Here is an 18,859-nt window from a genome sequence, read left to right as displayed (position 1 = left end):
GCTTACATACTTTGACACTTACCTGAAGGTTAGTGGGTATGTTATTTGTACAGTCCAATTTAAGCCATTCCAAGGACCAATAATTTGATTAGTGCCTAGAACCATGTTTTTGCATACTGACTAATCTACAGATCAAAGAACCTGCCTATGTCTTAGAACAGCTGGACTTCAGTCTACATTTAAAATTTTACTAAGAAAAGATAATACAGTACTGTCTTAACTCTAGTTACTTCTAAAACATTTACTCAAATGGTTCCATTTTACTCTGGCTAGATCCTGTTTCATCCCATTGAAGTTAGCCCTATTCCAATTTAGAAGTTCCACTCTAGATTGTTCCTTGCTCCTCTCCATAGCTAATCTAAATCTTATGATAGGTAGGGAAATTATTGGGAAAAATTCTGAGGGACAGAATTAGTCTCCACTTGGAGAGGCAAGGATTAATCAAGGATAGCCAGCATAGCTTTGTCAGGGGGAGATCATGTCTAACCAATTTCATTGAATTTTTCGAGGGGGTGACTAGGTGTGTGGATGAGGGTAGTGCAGTTGATGTAATCTACATGGACTTCAGTAAGGCTTTTGACAAAGTCCCACATGGGAGACTGGTCAAGAAGGTAAGAACCCATGGGATCCAAAATTGGCTTAGTGGCAGGAGGCAGAGGGTGATGGTCGAAGGTTGTTTTTGTGACTGGAAGCCTGTGTCCAGTGGTGTACCGCAGGGATCGGTGCTGGGTCCTTTGCTGTTTGTAGTGTACATTAATGATTTAGATATGATTATAGGAGGTATGATCAGTAAGTTCGCAGATGACACAAAAATTGGTGGAGTGGTAAATAGCGAGGAGGGAAGCCTCAGGCTACAGGACGATATAGACGGGTTGGTTAGATGGGCAGAACAGTGACAAATGGAATTTAACCCTGAAAAGTGTGAGGTGATGCATTTTGGGAGGACTAACAAGGCAAGGGAATACACAATGAATGGTAGGACCCTAGGAAGGACAGAGGATCAAAGGGACCTTGGTGTGCATGTACATAGATCCCTGAAGGCAGCAGGACAGGTAGATAAGGTGGTTAAAAAGGCATATGGGATACTTGCCTTCATTAGCCGAGGCATAGAATACAAGAGCAGGGAGGTTATGATGGAGCTGTACAAAATGCTAGTTAGGCCACAGCTGGAATACTGTGTGCAGTTCTGGTCGCCACACTATAGGAAGGATGTGATTGCATTGGAGAGGGTGCAGAGGAGAGTCACCAGGATGTTACCTGGGCTGGAGCGCTTCAGCTATGAAGAGAAACTGGACAGGCTGGGGTTGTTTTCCTTAGAGCAGAGAAGGCTGAGGGGGGACCTGATTGAGGTGTATAAAATTATGAGGGGCATAGATAGGGTAGGTAGAAAGGAACTTTTCACCTTAGTAGAGGGATCAGTAACCAGGGGGCATCGTTTCAAGGTAAGGGGCGGGAGGTTTAGAGGGGATTTGAGGAAAAACTTTTTCACCCAGAGGGTGGTTGGAATCTGGAACTCACTGCCTGAAAGGGTGGTAGAGACAGGAACCCTCACAACATCAAGAAGCACTTAGATGAGCACTTGAAACGCCATAGCATACAAGGCTACGGACAAAGTGCTGGAAAATGGGATTAGAATAGACAGGGCTTGATGGCTGGCGCAGACACGATGGGCCGAAGGGCCTCTTTCTGTGCTGTATAACTCTGTGACTCTATGATCACTCGTACCCAAGTGTTCTCCCACAGACACTTGGTTGTTCTGGCCCACCTCATCCCCCAGCACCAGATCCAGCAATGCCTCCTTCCTAGTTGGGCCAAGAACACACTGGTCAAGGAAATTCTCCTGAACACATTTCAGAAATTCCTCCCCCTCCATTCCCTTTACCCTAGCATTATCCCAATCGATATTTGGGTAATTAAAGTCCCCCAATATCACCACTCTATAGCTCTTGCATATCTCTGCGATTTCCCTGCAGATTTGCTCCTCTACCTCCCTCTCACTATTTGGAGGTCTGTAGAATACCCCCAGTAGCGTGATCATACCCTTTTTGCTCCTCAACTCTAACCAAATGGATTCTGTCCTTGTCCCCTCAAGAACATCCTCCCTTTCCAACACTACAATGTCTTCCTTGATTAGCACTGCCACCCCACCTCCCTTTTTCCTTTCCCTATCTTTTCTGAACACCTTGTACCCTTGACTATTAAGTGCCCAGTCCTCACCGTTTTTAAGCCACGTTTCCGTTATTGCCACAACATCATATTGCCACACGGCTAATTGTGCTTGTAGCTCACCAATCTGTGCAACTGTTTTTTTGTGTTCCCACATTAATTTCAACAAAGGTACCCAATCTTTATAATAAAATTTCTTGTCTGTCATCTATGTTCTGACTATTAAGCTAGTGATCCATTTTCTTTTTCTTCATTCGTTCTGTTTAAATCTGATTGTCCCTTTTCTAATTGGTTATTTCTTGATTTGTTGTTCAATAATCACAAAGGAAGCAGAAATATCCTCACCAAATTCAATTTTTCCCCCAATCACAAAACACCCAATCACAGAAAAATCTTACAACTGCTATCACAGTTCCTCATCCATCTCCATTTAATACTCCTTTTCCACAAACAGCATAATGAACACCATTAGACCTCTGATGATCAAAGTACATTGTGCTGTCCTCGTTTCCCTCCGCTCAATAATTCTGTGATCCCCACTCATGCAACTGACTCCTCACACCCAGAGCACTCCTGACTCCAACTGCCAGGTCCAACACCCCCAGGTGCTGTGATATGCTTCTCTCAACACGACTATGATTGCCAGAAGTTAATATGCAACTAGGGCTTCACCACATGCGCTAAGGAATGGGTTTCTTCATATAAAAATACTGAAGCAACCACGCTTCAGGACGTTGGAACTTTCCTGGCTGCAAAAATTTGCAGGGCTATGGGGAAAGAGCAGGGGAGTGGGACTAATTAGATAGCTCTTTCAAAGAGCCGGCACAGGCACGATGGGCCGGATGGCCTCCTTCTGTGATGTAAGATTCTTGATTCTAATATTTTCTGTTCTTTAATGTGTTCATTATCTTTTGCTTTGGAAATGTTTTTTAAATGTACTGCCAAGCTTTTTTCTCCCTCTTCGCATTCTTTATATAAATTGCAAATAACTCTGCCAAGTTAACTCCTGCACCAATAAGTTATCAGCAACTCACTTGTGAATTATTTACGCTATTAAACACCCATTAAATATTTTTTGTAATCTCACTGTAGGCATGAGAAAGAGAAGTTTCAGTACTAGAGATGTCTAATTCTGAGTCATTACAAGTAATATTAATTTACATTAGAGGAGAACACCTTTCAACCTCTTATGTACCAGAAATGTGGCTTCATCAAAGTAGTTAGGTAAAACAACCTGATACTCCCATATGTTTTTTCTGCCTTCTCTTTGTTCTTACTACACAGTAAGGTAATAACTTGCTAAATCAAGAACAACAACATTTTCTACACGTGAAAAAGTAGAAATCATGTTTTAAGAATGTGTCCTGGAAAGCTTTACTGATGGAACTGTTTTTGCTTTGAGTTTCTTTTGCTTCATTAATGTTTCCAGAACTCTTGCTCACTGTGTATCCTTCATTTGGTGGTGTAATTTACTATTTCTGACAAGTACCATCAGTGTTGCTCTTTGGCTAGCCAAGCAGAGAAACATGCAATTAGAGTAACCAGACTGCCTCTCCTCACTCCCTTTCTTATCTCCCCCACCTTCACAAAACAAGGAATGCCTCACTTCAATGCAACACTCCATCTGGTAGCCCAGCCAAGAACTGATAACTCACCCAGAAGCGGACCGTGGCTGACCGTCTTTGGGAAATAAACGTTTTATTGCTTTGCTATAAGCCCTCTACCACAATAGTACTGGTTTAAAAATGAGCTGAACAAGAGTGCTGAAGTTAGATATGTGCATATGATAGCTACCACTTTTTGTACACCTTGCATCTCCCTTCACTGAAACCTTTCACTGTCTTAAAGTATTAGCAGCTGCTTAATATATGCAAAGTTTTTTCTTTCATGTTACCTGATGCATTCCTTTAAATTATATATAAAAAAACGATTTTACATAAACAAATGTAAGTCAAACTATTTTCAAACCATTTAAACTACATCTAAAACAGAATAAAGTTCACACATTTTGAGGTTTACCTCTGTTAATTGTTTTTAGAGTTAAAATTACTCCCATATTTATGGAAAAGGTTCTGTGCGTTTTCAAAATCTGAAATTAATTTGTCACACTAAACTGATTCTGAAATGTGAATCTATATTTGGTCTCAGTGTTATACTTGCTAATAATGTTTGAGTACCTTGGTTTGCAGGCTTCTCAGTTGTCATGGATTGAAAGAAAGGTAGCTGCAACATTGTTTGAAGAGCCACCAAATTCAACCATACAGGATGCTTTGCAATGTTTCCTCAAGGTAATAAACTTCTGCCAGTTATTCAGTTTTAAGTATCCTGCTTGCTGTATAGTTGTTGAATCAGATGGAGGTGTTTATTTTAAAACATTTTGGAGTGAAGCAGAGACCTCAGGTCATTTGAATACTGCATTTATCCCTCACTATCATGTATCATTTGTATTAGGCAGGTATAGAGACAGGGATCGATTGATACAGTTAGCAAGGATAGGATGAAATGCTTTAAACTAACTTAAGAAGTCACACAACACCAGGTTATAGTCCAACAGCTTTATTTGAAATCACAAGCTTTCGGAGCGCTGCTCCTTCTTCAGGTGAAGTGGAGAAATGCATAAACTAACTTGGCAGGGGGGTGGGGTACAGAGTGGAGCTATAGCAGGGGGTGATTTACAGCCAAATACAGAGAAAAAAACAAGGCAGAGCAAATATGCGAAGGCAAAAGGGAATATGGCAGGGCTGGAAGGCATTTATTTTAATGCAAGGAGTCTTGCAAATAAGGTGGACGAACTGAAGTTGTTGTTGAACACATGGGAGTACGATATTGTTGCTATCACGGAGACGTGGTTGAGGGAGGGTCAGGACTGGCAGCTCAATATTCCGGGGTATAGAATCTTCAGGCGAGACAGAGGGGGGTGTAAAAGGGGAGGGGGTGTTGCAATATTAATTAAGGAGTCAATTACTGCTGTAAGGAGGGATGATATATTAGCGGGTTCCTCTAATGAGGCCATATGGGTAGAACTTAAAAACAAAAAGGGGGCAAGCACTTTGCTGGGAGTGTACTATAGGCCCCCAAACAGTCAGGGGGAGATAGAGGAACAGATATGTAGGCAAATCTCAGAAAAGTGCGAAAATAATAGGGTAATAATAGTGGGGGATTTCAACTTCCCCAATATAAATTGGGATAGTCAGAGTGTGAAAGGCTTAGAGGGTGCAGAATTCTTAAAGTGCATCCAGGAGAGCTTTTTGAGCCAACATGTAGAAAGTTCTACAAGAGAGGGGGCGATACTGGACCTAATTCTGGGGAATGTAGCCGGGCAAGTGGTGGAAGTGTCAGTAGGAGAGCATTTTGGCGATAGTGACCATAATTCGGTGAGATTTAAGGTGGTCATGGAAAAAGACAAAGACGGCCCGGAAATAAGGGTTCTAAATTGGGGGAAGGCCGATTTTAATATGATAAGGCAGGATCTGGCCAAAGTGGACTGGGAGCAGCTACTTATAGGAAAATCCACATCAAGACAGTGGGAGACTTTCAGAAGGGAAATAGAGAGAGTACAACGCCAACATGTTCCTGTAAAGGTCAAGGGTGGGACCAACAAGCAAAGGGAACCTTGGATGACAAGGGATATACAAAAATGCATTAGAAATAAAAGGGGGGCTTTTGGCAGTTACAAAAGACTAAAGACGGAAGAAGCCCTAGAGGAGTATAAAAAGTGCAGGGGCATACTTAAAAAAGAAATTAGGAGGGCGAGGAGGGGCCATGAAATAACACTGGCGAGCAAAATAAAGGAAAATCCTAAGATGTTTTATAAGTATATTAAGGGCAAGAGGATAACCAGGGAAAGGGTAGGGCCCATTAGGGACCAAAGTGGCAATCTGTGTGTAGAGCCAGATGATGTAGGCGGGGTGTTAAATGAATTTTTTGCATCTGTGTTCACTATGGAGAGAGACGATGCAGACATAGAAATCGGGCAAGGGGACTGTGACATACTTGAACATATTAGCATCGAGAGGGAGGAGGTGCTAGCGGTTTTAGCAGGCCAAAAAGTGGATAAATCCCCAGGCCCGGACGAGATGTATCCCAGGCTGCTGTGGGAGGCAAAGGAGGAGATTGCAGGGGCTCTGACACAAATTTTCAGAACCTCTCTGGCCACAGGGGATGTACCAGAGGATTGGAGAACAGCTAATGTAGTACCATTATACAAGAAGGGTAGCAGGGATGAACCAGGGAATTACAGGCCAGTGAGCCTAACATCTGTGGTAGGGAAATTATTGGAAAAAATTCTGAGGGACAAAATTAGTCTCCACTTGGAGAGGCAAGGATTAATCGGGGATAGTCAGCATGGCTTTGTCAAGGGTAAATCATGTCTGACAAATCTGATTGAATTTTTCGAGGGGGTGACTAGTGGGGTGGATGAGGGAAATGCTGTGGATGTGGTTTACATGGACTTCAGTAAAGCTTTTGACAAAGTCCCGCATAGGAGACTGGTCAAGAAGGTAAGAGCCCATGGGATCCAGGGTGCCTTGGCGCGTTGGATCCTAAACTGGCTGAGTGGCAGGAGGCAGAGGGTGATGGTCGAAGGATGCTTTTGTGACTGGAAGCCTGTGTCCAGTGGGGTACCTCAGGGATCGGTGCTGGGTCCCTTGTTGTTTGTGATCTACATAAATGATTTGGATGAGAATGTAAAAGGTATGATCAGTAAGTTCGCAGATGACACGAAAATTGGTGGGGTGGTAAATTGCGAGGAGGAAAGCCTCAGGCTACAGGACGATATAAACGGGTTGGTCAGATGGGCGGAAAAGTGGCAAATGGAATTTAACCCTGAAAAGTGCGAGGTGATGCATTTTGGACGGACAAATAAGGCAAGGGAATACACAATGAGTGGTAGGACCCTAGGAAGTACAGAGGGTCAGAGGGACCTTGGTGTACATGTACATAGATCTCTGAAGGCAGCGGAACAGGTAGATAAGGTGGTTAAAAAGGCATATGAGATACTTGCCTTCATTAGCCGAGGCATAGAGTATAAGAGCAGGGAGGTTATGATGGAGCTGTACAAAACGCTGGTGAGGCCACAGCTGGAGTACTGTGTGCAGTTCTGGTCGCCTCACTATAGGAAGGATGTGATTGCTTTGGAGAGGGTGCAGAGAAGATTCACCAGGATGTTACCTGGGATGGAGCGCCTCAGCTATGAAGAAAGACTGAACAGGCTGGGGTTGTTTTCCTTGGAGCAAAGAAGGCTGAGGGGGGACCTGATTGAGGTGTACAAAATGATGAGGGGCATAGACAGGGTAGATAAAGAGGAACTTTTCCCCTTAGTAGGGGGGTCAATAACAAGGGGCATAGATTCAGGGTAAGGGGCAGGAGATTCAGAGGGGATTTGAGGAGGAACTTTTTCACCCAGAGGGTGGTTGGAATCTGGAACTCACTGCCTGAAAGGGTGGTAGAGGCAGGAACCCTCACAACATTCAAGAAGCATTTGGATGAGCACTTGAAATGCCATTGCATACAAGGCTATGGACCAAATGCTGGAAAATGGGATTAGACAGGACAGGGGTGGATGGGCGGCGCGGGCACGATGGGCCGAAGGGCCTCTTTCTGTGCTGTAAAACTCTATGACTCTACTTTGACCCAACTTTTAATATTTACATTTTTCCCTGGTTCTCAACCTTCCTTTTCTGAAGGTGGTGTCACATTCTGGAATACAGTTCATTGGGTGTTGTCAACCTTCCAAGTTTACGTGTCAACTTAAAATGCAAGTGCCGGCAATTTCAGCGATGAGGCATTTCAGATGTCCTTGCCCAAGTTCCCCAAATGCATATTCCAGCAAGGGTTACTGGAGAGCAATCAAGAATAGAAACTTTGGCTGTCTTAATTTTCTAATTGTAATAACATAGAAAAGCCTAGGACAAGAAAAGGCCATTTAAGAACATAAGAAATAGGAGCAGGAGTAGGCCATTCGGCCCTTCAAGCCTGCTCCGCCATTCAATAAGATCTTCTACCTCAACTGAACTTTCTCGTACTATCCCCATATCCCTTCCTTTAGTATCCAAAAATCTATCAATCTGTCTTGAATATACTCAACAACTGAGCATCCACAGCCCTCTGGGGTAGAGAATTCCAAAGATTCACAACTCTGAGTGAAGAAATTTCTCCTCATCTCAGTCCTAACTGGCCAACCCCTTATTCTGAGACCGTGACCCCAAGTTCTAGACTCCCCAGCCAGGGGAAACAACCTCTCAGCATCTATCCTGTCAAGCCCCTTAAGAATTTTATATGTTTCAATGAGATCACTTCTCATTCTTCTAAACTCTAGGAAATATAGGCTTAATATACTCAGTCCCTTCTCATAGGACAATCCCCTTATCCCAAGAATCAGTCTAGTGAACCTCCGTTGCACTCTCTAAGGCAAGTATATCCTTTCTTAGGTAAGGAGACCAAAACTGTACACAGTACGCCAGGTGTGGTCTCACCGGGGCCCTATATAATTGCAGTAAGACATCTTTACTCATACTCCAATCCTTTTGTAATAAATGCTAACATATCATTTGCTTTCCTAATTGCTTGCTGTGCCTGTATTGTTAACTTTCAGTGACTCCTATACAAGGATAACCCAGGTCCCTCTGATTACCAACATTTCCCAATCTCTCACCATTTAAAAAATATTCTGCTTTTCTATTTTTCTGAACCAAAATGGATAACTTCACACTTCTCCACATTATATTCCATCTGCCACGTTCTTGCCCACTCACTTAACCTGTCTATATCCCTTTGCATCCTCCTCACAACTTACTTTCCCACCTAGCTTTGTAGCATTACACTCAGTCCCCTTATCTAAATCATTGATATAGATTGTAAATAGCTGAGGCCCAAGCATTATCCTTGCGGTACCTCACTAGTCACAGCCTGCCAACCCAAAAATGACCCGTTTATTCCTACTCTCTGTTTTCTATCCGTTAACCAATCCTCAATCCATGCTAATATATTACCCCCAATCCCATGAGCCCTAATTTTGTGTAATAACCTCTTGTGTGGCACCTTATTGAATACTTTTTGAAAATCCAATACACTACATCCACTGGTTCCCCCTTATCTACTCTGCTGGTTAGAACCTCAAAAAACTCTAGTAGATTTGTCAAACATGATTTCCTTCTCCTAAATCCGTGTTGACTCTGCCCAATCATATGATTTTCTAAGTGCACTGTTACCATGTCCTTAATAATAGATTCTAGCGTTTTCCCCACTACTGATGTATAGTTTCCTGTTTTCTCTCTCCCTCCTTTCTTGAATAACGGGGTTAAATTTCCTACCTTCAAATCCACAAGGACCGTTCTAGAATCTAGGGAATTCTGAAAGATCAAAACCAATGCATCCACTATCGCTGTAGCCATCTCTTTTAATGCCCTAGGATGTAGGGGATTTGTCGGCTTTTAGTCCCATTAATTTCTCCAGTACTATTTATTTACTAATACTAATTTCTTTAAGTTCCTCATTCTCACTAGACTCTTGATTCCCTACTATTTCCGGAATATTTTTTGTGTCTTCTTCCATGAAGACATACAAAGTATTTGTTTAATTCCCCATTATAATTTCTCCTGTCTCTGGCTGTAAGGACCCACGTTTACTTTTGCTAATCTCTTCCTTTTTACATACCTATAGAAGCTTTAACAATCTGTTTTTATGTCTCTCGCTAGTTTACTCTCGTATTCTATTTTCTCTCTATCAATTTCTTGGTCCTCCTTTGCTGAATTCTAACATCCTCCCAATCCTCAGGGTTACTACTCTTTTTGGCAGTATTATAAGTCTTTTCCTTTAATCTAATACTATCTTTAACTTCTCTTGTTAACCACGGTTGGACCATTTTTCCCATGGGGTTCTTACTCCTTAAGGGAATATGACCTAGAACTTCGGAGATTTAGCGCCGGCTGTTAAGACCAGTTTTGTAGGAAAAATGGCGTCCACCTTGCTTCCGCCCACTTCTGGATGCGCCGAACGCCATATTGGTGAGGACAAAAAAGAGGCGATGTATAGTTTTGTCTGAAGCAGGCCTTAGGCCCCTTATTTGAATATGTTAATGACCTAACGGCTGCTGCTGCTCCCTCTTGCAAATTTGGCTTGTGTCTGAGACAGCCAGCGATGTTTACTCCCGGGAAAACAAACGTTAAATAGCACCAAATGGAAAAAAAGGTAAGTACTTATGATAATCATCTCCAAACTCACTCCCGACTCTACCTCCAGACCCTCTCTGATCTCCACCGCCCCCCCCGCCCGATACCGGCCCCCCCGATGCTGCTTGTTACTTGCACCTCTGATTTCCTGATTTATACTGTGCCCGACACTACAACTACTGTTAGGAGGCCTATAAACTACTCCCACCAGTGTTTTCTGCCCCTTGTTGTTTCTTAGCTCCACCCAAAGTAATTCTACATCCTTATTTTCTCTCTACTGTCTTTATCCCATTGTTTATTATCAGGGCTAGCTGTCCCTCCCCTCTGCTTTCCATTTTGCCTATTTCTTCTAAAAGTCAAGTATCCTGGAATATTTAGTTCCCAACCTTGGCCATTCTGCAACCACGTCTCCAAAATGGCTATTAGATCAAACCCATTTATTTCTAGCTATTAATTCATTAATCTATTTTGTTGTGAATGCTTCGCACAATCAGATATAGTGCCTTTAGCTTTAACTTTTTCTATTTTTCCCTGATCAATAATGCCCTCTTACCTTTGTTAAGCTCTCTGTCCTTTCCTGTACCACTCTGCTTATTTTTACCCAAATCGCTACTCTACTCTACAGCCTTGACATTTCCCTTACTGCTTTTGAATTTACTCTTTCCTGAATCCAGAGATTATTACCTGTGAGGTTCTTTGTTTTAATTTCGACCCTAGCTCCTTAAACTCCCTCAGCAGAACCTAATTTCTAGTTCTACCTATGTCATTGGTTCCTATGTGGACCACGACAACTGGATCCTCCCCCTCTCACTCCACGTTCTTCTCCAGCCGTGAGGAGATATCCTTAACCCTGGCACCGGGCAGGCAACACTGCCTTTGGAACTCCCGGACGAGGCTGCAGAGAACAATATCTATCCACCTGACTATACTGTTCCCTACCACTGCCACATTCCTTTTCACTCCCCCCACTTGAATGACCTCCTGCACCACTAATACAAAAAGAAAATACTGCAGATGCTGGAAGTCTGAAATAAAAACAGAAAATGCTGGAGATACTCAGCAGGTCAGGCAGCATCTGTGAAGAGAGAAACAGAGTTAACCTTTCAGGTCGATGACCTTTCATCAGAACTGGAAAAAAGCAGGAAATGGAACAGCATTCCGAAGGGACCGTGCCCTCCGCGACACCCTGGTCCACTCCTCTATCACCCCCAACACCCCTTTCCCGTCGCCCGGCACCTTCCCGTGCAAGCGCAGGAGATGCATCACATGTCCTTATACCTCCCCCCTTCCCACCATCCAGGGCCCCAAACACCCCTTCCAGGTGAAACAGCGATTTAGTTGTACTTCTTGCAATTTAGTATACTGTATTCGCTGCTCAGAATGCGGTCTCCTCTACATTGGGGAGACCAAACGCAGATTGGGTGACCGCTTTGCGGAACACCTCCGTTCAGTCTGTAAGGGGGACCCCGAGCTTCCGGTCGCCTGTCACTTTAATTCTTTGCACCACGCCCACTCAGATCTCACCGTCCTTGGCCTCTTGGATTGTTCCACTGAAGCTCAGCGGTTGCTCGAGGAACAGCACCTCATCTTTCGATTAGGCACTTTAGCAGCCTTCTGGACTCAACATAGAGTTCAACAATTTCAGATCATACCCTCGGCCCCTATCATATATATATTTTTCATCCACACTTTTTGTCTGTGTCTTTTTTTCTTCTCTCCCACATGGCAGCTGTCTTTCATTCTGCCAGCGCAATTCACACTTCATCTAGAGCCATCCTTTGTTTCTTAACCTGTCCCATTACCATCTCCTTTTGCCTTGAATATCTCTTAATGTCTCTTAACCTCTCCTGCCTTCTATCCTATCACAGACCTTCCCTTTTGTTCTTTCATCCCCTTCCCCCTTTCCCAGCCCCTGCACTTGCTTTAAAATCTGTTCCATTTCCTGCTTTTTTCCAGTTCTGACAAAAGGTCATTGACCTGAAACGTTAACTCTGTTTCTCTCTTCACAGATGCTGCCTGACCTGCTGAGTATCTCCAGCATTTTCTGTTTTTACTCCTGCACCACAGTTCCGTTGTCAGTTTGCTCATCCACCCTGCAGAGTTTGCCCCCATCCACATAGGCAGCAAGAACCTCGTATCTGTTGGATAAAGGCAAAGGCTGAGGCCCCTCCAGCACTGCACTCGGGGTCCCCATTCCTGCCTGACTTGCAGTCACACCCTCCTGTCCCTAACCAGTAACCAGACCTGTACCAATACCTAACCTAAGGGGTGTGCCTCCTGGATTAAAGTGTTCAGGTAACTCTCGCCCTCCCTAATGCCCCGCAATGTCTGCACCTTGGATTCCAGCTCAACAACTCTGAGCAGACACTTGCTGCAGATGTAGTTGTCCGGGATCGCGATGCTCTCCACAAACTCCCACATGCTACAGTTGCGGCAGACCACCTGCACTGCGATCTCTATCTAAACTTGTTTTATTTAGTTAATTAAATAAAGTTTATTTATTCAATTTGGCTTATTTTTTATTTTTTTAAGCTAATTACTCAATTAGTTTAAGTTATAGGTAGGTTAACTAAAATGTTTACCTGTAAACTTACCACCGCTCTTGTGCTATGACATCACTTGCAATTTTAATTTTTCTGTGCAGTTCACCTCTGCTGCTGCTCTGCCGCGCTTCGGTTTAAATTCTCGGGGCCACTCCCGTGGTGCTCCTCGCTCTCCCGACTCTCTGCTGCTGCTCTGCCGTGTTTCGGTTTAAATTCTCAAGGCCGCTCCCGTGGTGCTCCTCGCTCTCCCGACTCTAATTTAACCCATCTTGTCTTACTAGTTCAGCATGCAACAGCATTTTGACCAGCCCATAATCTCTACCATTCTGCCTGGCTAATTATCCCAGGCATTAATGAAAATAAATTATTCATATTAACTGTTTTAAATTTACTTCAAACCTGTGTTTTCTGGTCTTACTAGCTTCCCTTACATTGAAACAATATTTTGGGTTTAGCCCAAACAATTTACAACAACAACTTGTATTTATATAGCACCTTTAACGTAGTAAAACAACCCAAGGCGCTTCACAGGAGCGTTATCAAACAAAATTTGACGCCCAGCTACATAAGGAGATATTAGGACAGGTGACCAAAAGCTTGGTCAAAGAGGTAAGTTTTAAGGAGTGTCTTAAAGGAGGAGAGAAAGGTAGAGGCAGACAGGTTTAGGGAGGAATTTCCAGAGCTTAGGGCCTAGGTAGCTGAAGGCACGGCCACCAATGGTGGAATGACTAAAGACTGTGGCCTAGAAATTCGGTGGGCTGCGCCACCAGTTAGCGCCTAAAGAGGGCACTCAGTGGCTTTAGCGCCACTGGCCACGCCTCCCGCGATATTTAGCGGGGCGCTAATGGCGGCGTTAGCCTGTAGCGCTGCGCCACCACCGATGACGTCATCGGTGTGCGCAGCGCCCCGCTACCACCCCGATCGTGATATTTGGTAGCGCCCGCCTCTGTAACGCCGTTCGCAAATCGCGCCCGGTTCACAGGGCCTACCTGTGGCGGTAGTGGCGCAAATTAAGGTGGAGGTGCGGGGCGGCCATTTTTTCGGTGGCCGCCTGCCAGCACCTCCGTCCCCGGCCTCCTGATCTCCCCCCACCCCACCCCCCCAGGCAATGCTGGCTGTGTCCCGAGAGCCCGGCACTTCTCCTCAGTGCTGGACTCTTTTGCCGGCACTCGCGATCGGTCATTGCGCTGGTGCAGGCCCCTCCCCCTTAAGAAGGGGAGGAAGGCCTGCAGTACCGCAGCGCGCCGTGCTGCAGCGTGTGGCGCTGCAGCACGTTGCGCTGCGATATTCAGTTTCAGCGCCCCAAGAGGGACGCGGGGCGCCTCAAACAGCGCCCCGCGTCCCTCTTGGGGCGCTCAAGCTGAATTTCCGGCGGGCACAGCGTCTCCGATCGCAGCGGTAATTCCAGCGCCCAGGCGAGCTTGGCGCCCCGTTTGGGCCTCCACCGAATTTCTAGGCCTGTATTCTCTAATGCAATTCAGCCAACCTTCAGATCCATGAGCGGCACCATGGGAGATCTGCTAATCAGTCTGTTTACTTCTGTAGCAGAGTCGCATGGTCTGCCTTGTAAATTAGCTGCTACATGCTGGGTTTGAATTCTGAATGCCACCCCATTTCAATCTACTCCCAGACTATAACCTGGTGTTGTGTGACTTCTTACAGTAATTCTTGAGTCTAACTTGTATGTAACTGTGTATTCATCTCCTGTTTTCTAGGTAGAGGAAATACACCCAAGGTATTCCAAAGCTAATAGTGTATATTTAACAAAGGTAGGTACTATGTCTTCATTGTCCCTTAGAAATATTATAAGCAGTTTTGTTTTTAAAGCACAAAACAATTTCTGAGTTATGATGTTCAAAGCTGTTTAAGTTCCATTTCTGCAAATTCCATTGTTTTACCTTTAGTGTTACAGAGAACTTGGACAGAACACCAATGCACAAATGTGGTATGACGTGGCGGCATCCTTTCCTGACACTACAGAGGTACTTAACCGGCATCTTTGAAATTCATGCAGTTAAGAATTAAAGGGGGGAAAATGGGGTCGCGACCCCTTTGGGGCGCTAATTTCGCCGGGCCTGAAAAAATAAGCACCCCCGCGCCCGAAATTCATTAGTAGTGCCCCAAGAGGGAGGCGGGGTGCTACTGGAAGCGGCCCGCCTCCCTCTTTGGGGCACTACGAGTGAATATCACGGTGCTACGTGCCGCAGCACCACGTAGCACCATGGTACTGCAGGCCTTCCTCCCCTTATTAAAGGGGAGAGGCTTTGCGCAGCACAACCCGGGGCCCAGCTGGGCCACCAGGGATCGGAGTGCCGGCAAAAGAGCGCAGCTGGCACCCCGCGGGGGTGCTGCACATAAGGCTGAGGACAGCAGCGGGGGGCAGGTGCTGGCAGGTGGCCAGCAACAAAAATGGCCGCCCGGCACCTCCCCTTTAATCTGCACTGCCCTGGCCGCAGGTAGGCTCCCCTGACCCTGTCGGACATAGCGTCCGGTGGTAAATCAGGGAGCGCAACCGAAGATCGCAGCCGGGGCATTGCGCACAGCGATGATGTCATCGCCGGAGGGGCAGTGCCATGGGGCGCTAATGGTTACCGCCACCGCTGAATTTTGCGGGAGGCGTTGGCAGCGCCGCGCCCAGGCGCTAGTTGCTTTGCGCCCCGTTGGCGCCCTCTTAGGGAGGCGCAAATGAACCGAATTTTTCCCCGAAAGTATCATCAGACCACCAATTTTTCTTTTTTATTATATATATAGAACCATTGTGGAGAACACATGGGCCCAGAAATTCGGGTCTCCACGGGTGAGTACGCGCTGGGTACTCACCTGTAAGCCCGATGGAAGTGCCGGTTTCGTGCATGCACGGGAAACCGGCACTTCCGTTCCTCTGAACGAAGGGGTTCAGAGGTCAAACGCGTGCGCAGGGGAGTCTGCGCGTGCGCTTTGAACTTACGTTTTTTTTTACAGGTTTTTCCGTGAGGGTAAGTCTTTAGAATTTAGAAATTTAAAAATCAGGCGTAAGGCCTGCTTTTTACAAGGTAAGTGGTCAATTAATTAAAATTAAAACATTTTTTCCACAGGTTTATTATTTTTAAATACTTTAAAGCAAGGTAAGTTTATTTTTAGCCCCGTTAGAATATAAAATTATTTTTTTCAAAAATTTAAATTATTGTTTAAAATAGTTATTTAATGTAATTTATAGTTTATTTAAAAAGTGTGGGTTTTTTTAAAGTTTATTTGAAGGTTTACTGCTATTTTGGGGCCGTAGTATTTATAAGTCTTGACAGCTCTTCCTGTCGAAACTTATGAATGGGCTTTTCCCTCCTCCGATTGGCTGCCCATGGCCCACGTGATCCCAGGGGACGCATCGAACTAACTGCGCCCCTGGGACACGCAAGCACTGCGCGCCGGCAGTTGGGTCAGGCCCCAGATCGGAATTCCACGGGGCCCTACAGCTCAACTGCCGGCACGCAAGGTAAGTGCAGGTCGGGGGCTTGCACCCGCGGGAAGCCCCCGACCCGAATTTCTGGGCCATGAACTGCCTATCTGTTCACGTGACTTTATTTTGCAGTTAGAATTTAATCTTTGGTTAACATTGCTTACAAAGCACTTACCAAGTGATTCAGTGAATTTCTCCTGTGAATAGCTGAGACTGACCCCAGTGTGGGCTGAGATGGGTGGTAGTTAGGTATTACAATTGGCTTCAGTAACCTTGCGTTGGGGATGGGGACATTGTCCTGGAAGTGTGCATATGTGGATGTCAGATAAGAATAGGATCTTAAATAACAACAGAAAATGCTGGAAAAACTCAGCAGGCCAGGCAACATCTGTGGAGAGAAATTAGAGTGACGTTTTGGGTCTAACCCTTTTTCAAACTGGAAAGGAAATAAAATAGATCGAAGGCAGGGCTGCGATAGAACAAAAGAAGTAAAAGAGACATTAAGAGGTATTCAAAACCAGACAAGATGGTAATAGGACAGTGGAGACAAAAGACGGCAAGATTAGGTGTGAAGTGTACTGGCAGGATGGGAGACAGCTGCCGTGTGGGAGAGAGAAAAAAAAGGAAAGGGGGGGGGGAAGGGAAGATCCAAAACAAAGGGGTGGAAAAAAATATAAGTAAAAATGTAATAGGGGCCGAGGTTATGATCTGAAATTGTTTAACTCGATATTGAGTCCGGAAGGCTGCAAAGTGCCTAATCGGAAGATGAGGTGCTGTTCCTCGAGTTTACGTTGAGCTTCCGTGGAACAATGCAAGAGGCCAAGGACAGTGAGGTCCGAGTGGGAATGGAGCGGTGAATTAAAATGACAGGCGACCGGAAGCTCGGGGTCACCCTTACGGACTGAACGGAGGTGTTCCACAAAGCGATCACCCAATCTGCATTTGGTCTCCCCAATGTAGAGGAGACCGCATCGTGAGCAGCGAATACAGTATACTAGATTGCAAGAAGTACAAGTAAATCGCTGTTTTACCAAGAAGGGGTGTTTGGGGCCCTGGACAGTGGGAAGGGGGGAGGTATAGGGGCAGGTGTTACATCTCCTGCGCTTGCACGGGAAGGTGCCAGGCGAAGGGGAAGGGCTGTTGGTGATAAAGAAGTGGACTAGGGTGTCTCGGAGGGAGCGGTCCCTACGGAATGCTGAAAGGGGAGGGGAAGATGCGTTTGGTGGTGGGATCACTTTGGAGGTAGCGGAAATGGCGGAGGATGATCCGTTGGATGTGGAGGCTGGTGGTGTGAAAGGTGAGGACAAGGGGAACCCTATCGTGGTTCCGGGAGGGAGGGGCAGGATAGGATCTGGCTTGGCTGTAACATCCTCTGCACTTGGGTGGCAATAAGGGTGTTACAGTTGGCTTTTGTATCGTTGGGTCCTTAAGTTAGGGAGGGGAAAATTGTCCAAGATTCCGGTTCCTAATAACTATGGAAGTGTATAAATGTGGATGTCAGGAGTGGATAGGTTCTAGCTTGGCTGTGACATCACTTGTAGTCAAATTCACACATGAACAATGGGCACTTTTGTGTGAATTTGAGAGTTACCAACACCAGTGGCACGGTGTCAACATCAGAGGAGGAGGAAAAATATATACCTGACATTAGACTTCTTTTTGCCTCTTTCTCCTGCTTTTAGTCTTTCTTCGCTTTTCCTAATCTTTAATCCGTCACTGGCACTTACATGAGCTTTCTTTTGTTGTTCTCCTTCGTCTTTAATAAAAAATACTTCTGAGGTGCATTTTATTTTAACCGTTTGTGATTCTTTTCCATTATGATCTGTACTGCAGTTTCAATGGCCGCGATTTTATCGGCACTGAGAGGGCGGGTTTGGAGGTGGGTCAAGGGTCAAAATTGTTTTGATTGACGACGGCTTTCGATCCCGCTGTCAGCCCGCCTCCAAACAATTTTCCCAAGTGTCAGGTCCCCAATTTGCACATGGACCCGACACCTAGCGGTGGGAAGAGGATTAAAGCCACTTAACTGCCTGTTAAAAGGTACTTGATAGTAGTTAACAGGCTCATTTTCTATTTTGCCCCTTCTGCCTCGGGGTTCCCGACGTCCAGACACCACGCCAGGTATGTGTGGCGTGTTGAGTCTGTTGTAGTGTTTCTGCATTGATGACAGCTGCAGAAGTGGTGTGAGGGATCCAGTGGTGTACTGGTGAGTTTCAGAGGTAAGAAAATGTTGGGAAAATCATTTTTAATGTATTTACACTTTTATGTAGGTTACAAGTTTTGAAATCGATGTCCAGTCTCACCTCATTGGGAGAACCTCTCTCACCAGCGACAGATCGCTTCTGTAACCTCACCTGCAGCTGCCATCTGTTCCAACCTATGGAGGGAGTCACTGGCGAGCCTGGGTGCAAGAGCTCACCTTTGTACAGTGATTGTCAGTGTTTGCAGCACCTCAATGCTGTCAAACACTGAAAAATGAGCTGTCAAAGAAAAATTGTGCATGATCCCTTTAAGAAAACCGGCAGATGACGCATCATCAAATGATGTCA

General features: G+C 45.3%; 1 protein-coding gene across 1 annotated transcript in view; it reads left to right on the top strand.

The window, feature by feature from the left end:
- Window positions 1–18,859, top strand: part of rmdn2 (regulator of microtubule dynamics 2) — a 198,599-nt gene that overhangs the window by 163,653 nt on the left and 16,087 nt on the right. The window contains exons 7-9 of the mRNA XM_085997891.1: window positions 4,356–4,454; window positions 14,593–14,646; window positions 14,782–14,859. Coding sequence (XP_085854017.1) covers window positions 4,356–4,454; window positions 14,593–14,646; window positions 14,782–14,859 — 231 coding nt within the window. The remainder of the gene's footprint in view (window positions 1–4,355; window positions 4,455–14,592; window positions 14,647–14,781; window positions 14,860–18,859) is intronic.

This window comes from Somniosus microcephalus, chromosome 9 (assembly GCF_052327205.1).
Source record: "Somniosus microcephalus isolate GS21.2 chromosome 9, FLI_Smic_1.0, whole genome shotgun sequence".
Taxonomy (NCBI): domain Eukaryota; kingdom Metazoa; phylum Chordata; class Chondrichthyes; order Squaliformes; family Somniosidae; genus Somniosus; species Somniosus microcephalus.
The sequence above is the reverse complement of the archived record's forward strand: the minus strand, read 5'-3'. Positions and strand labels throughout refer to the sequence as shown.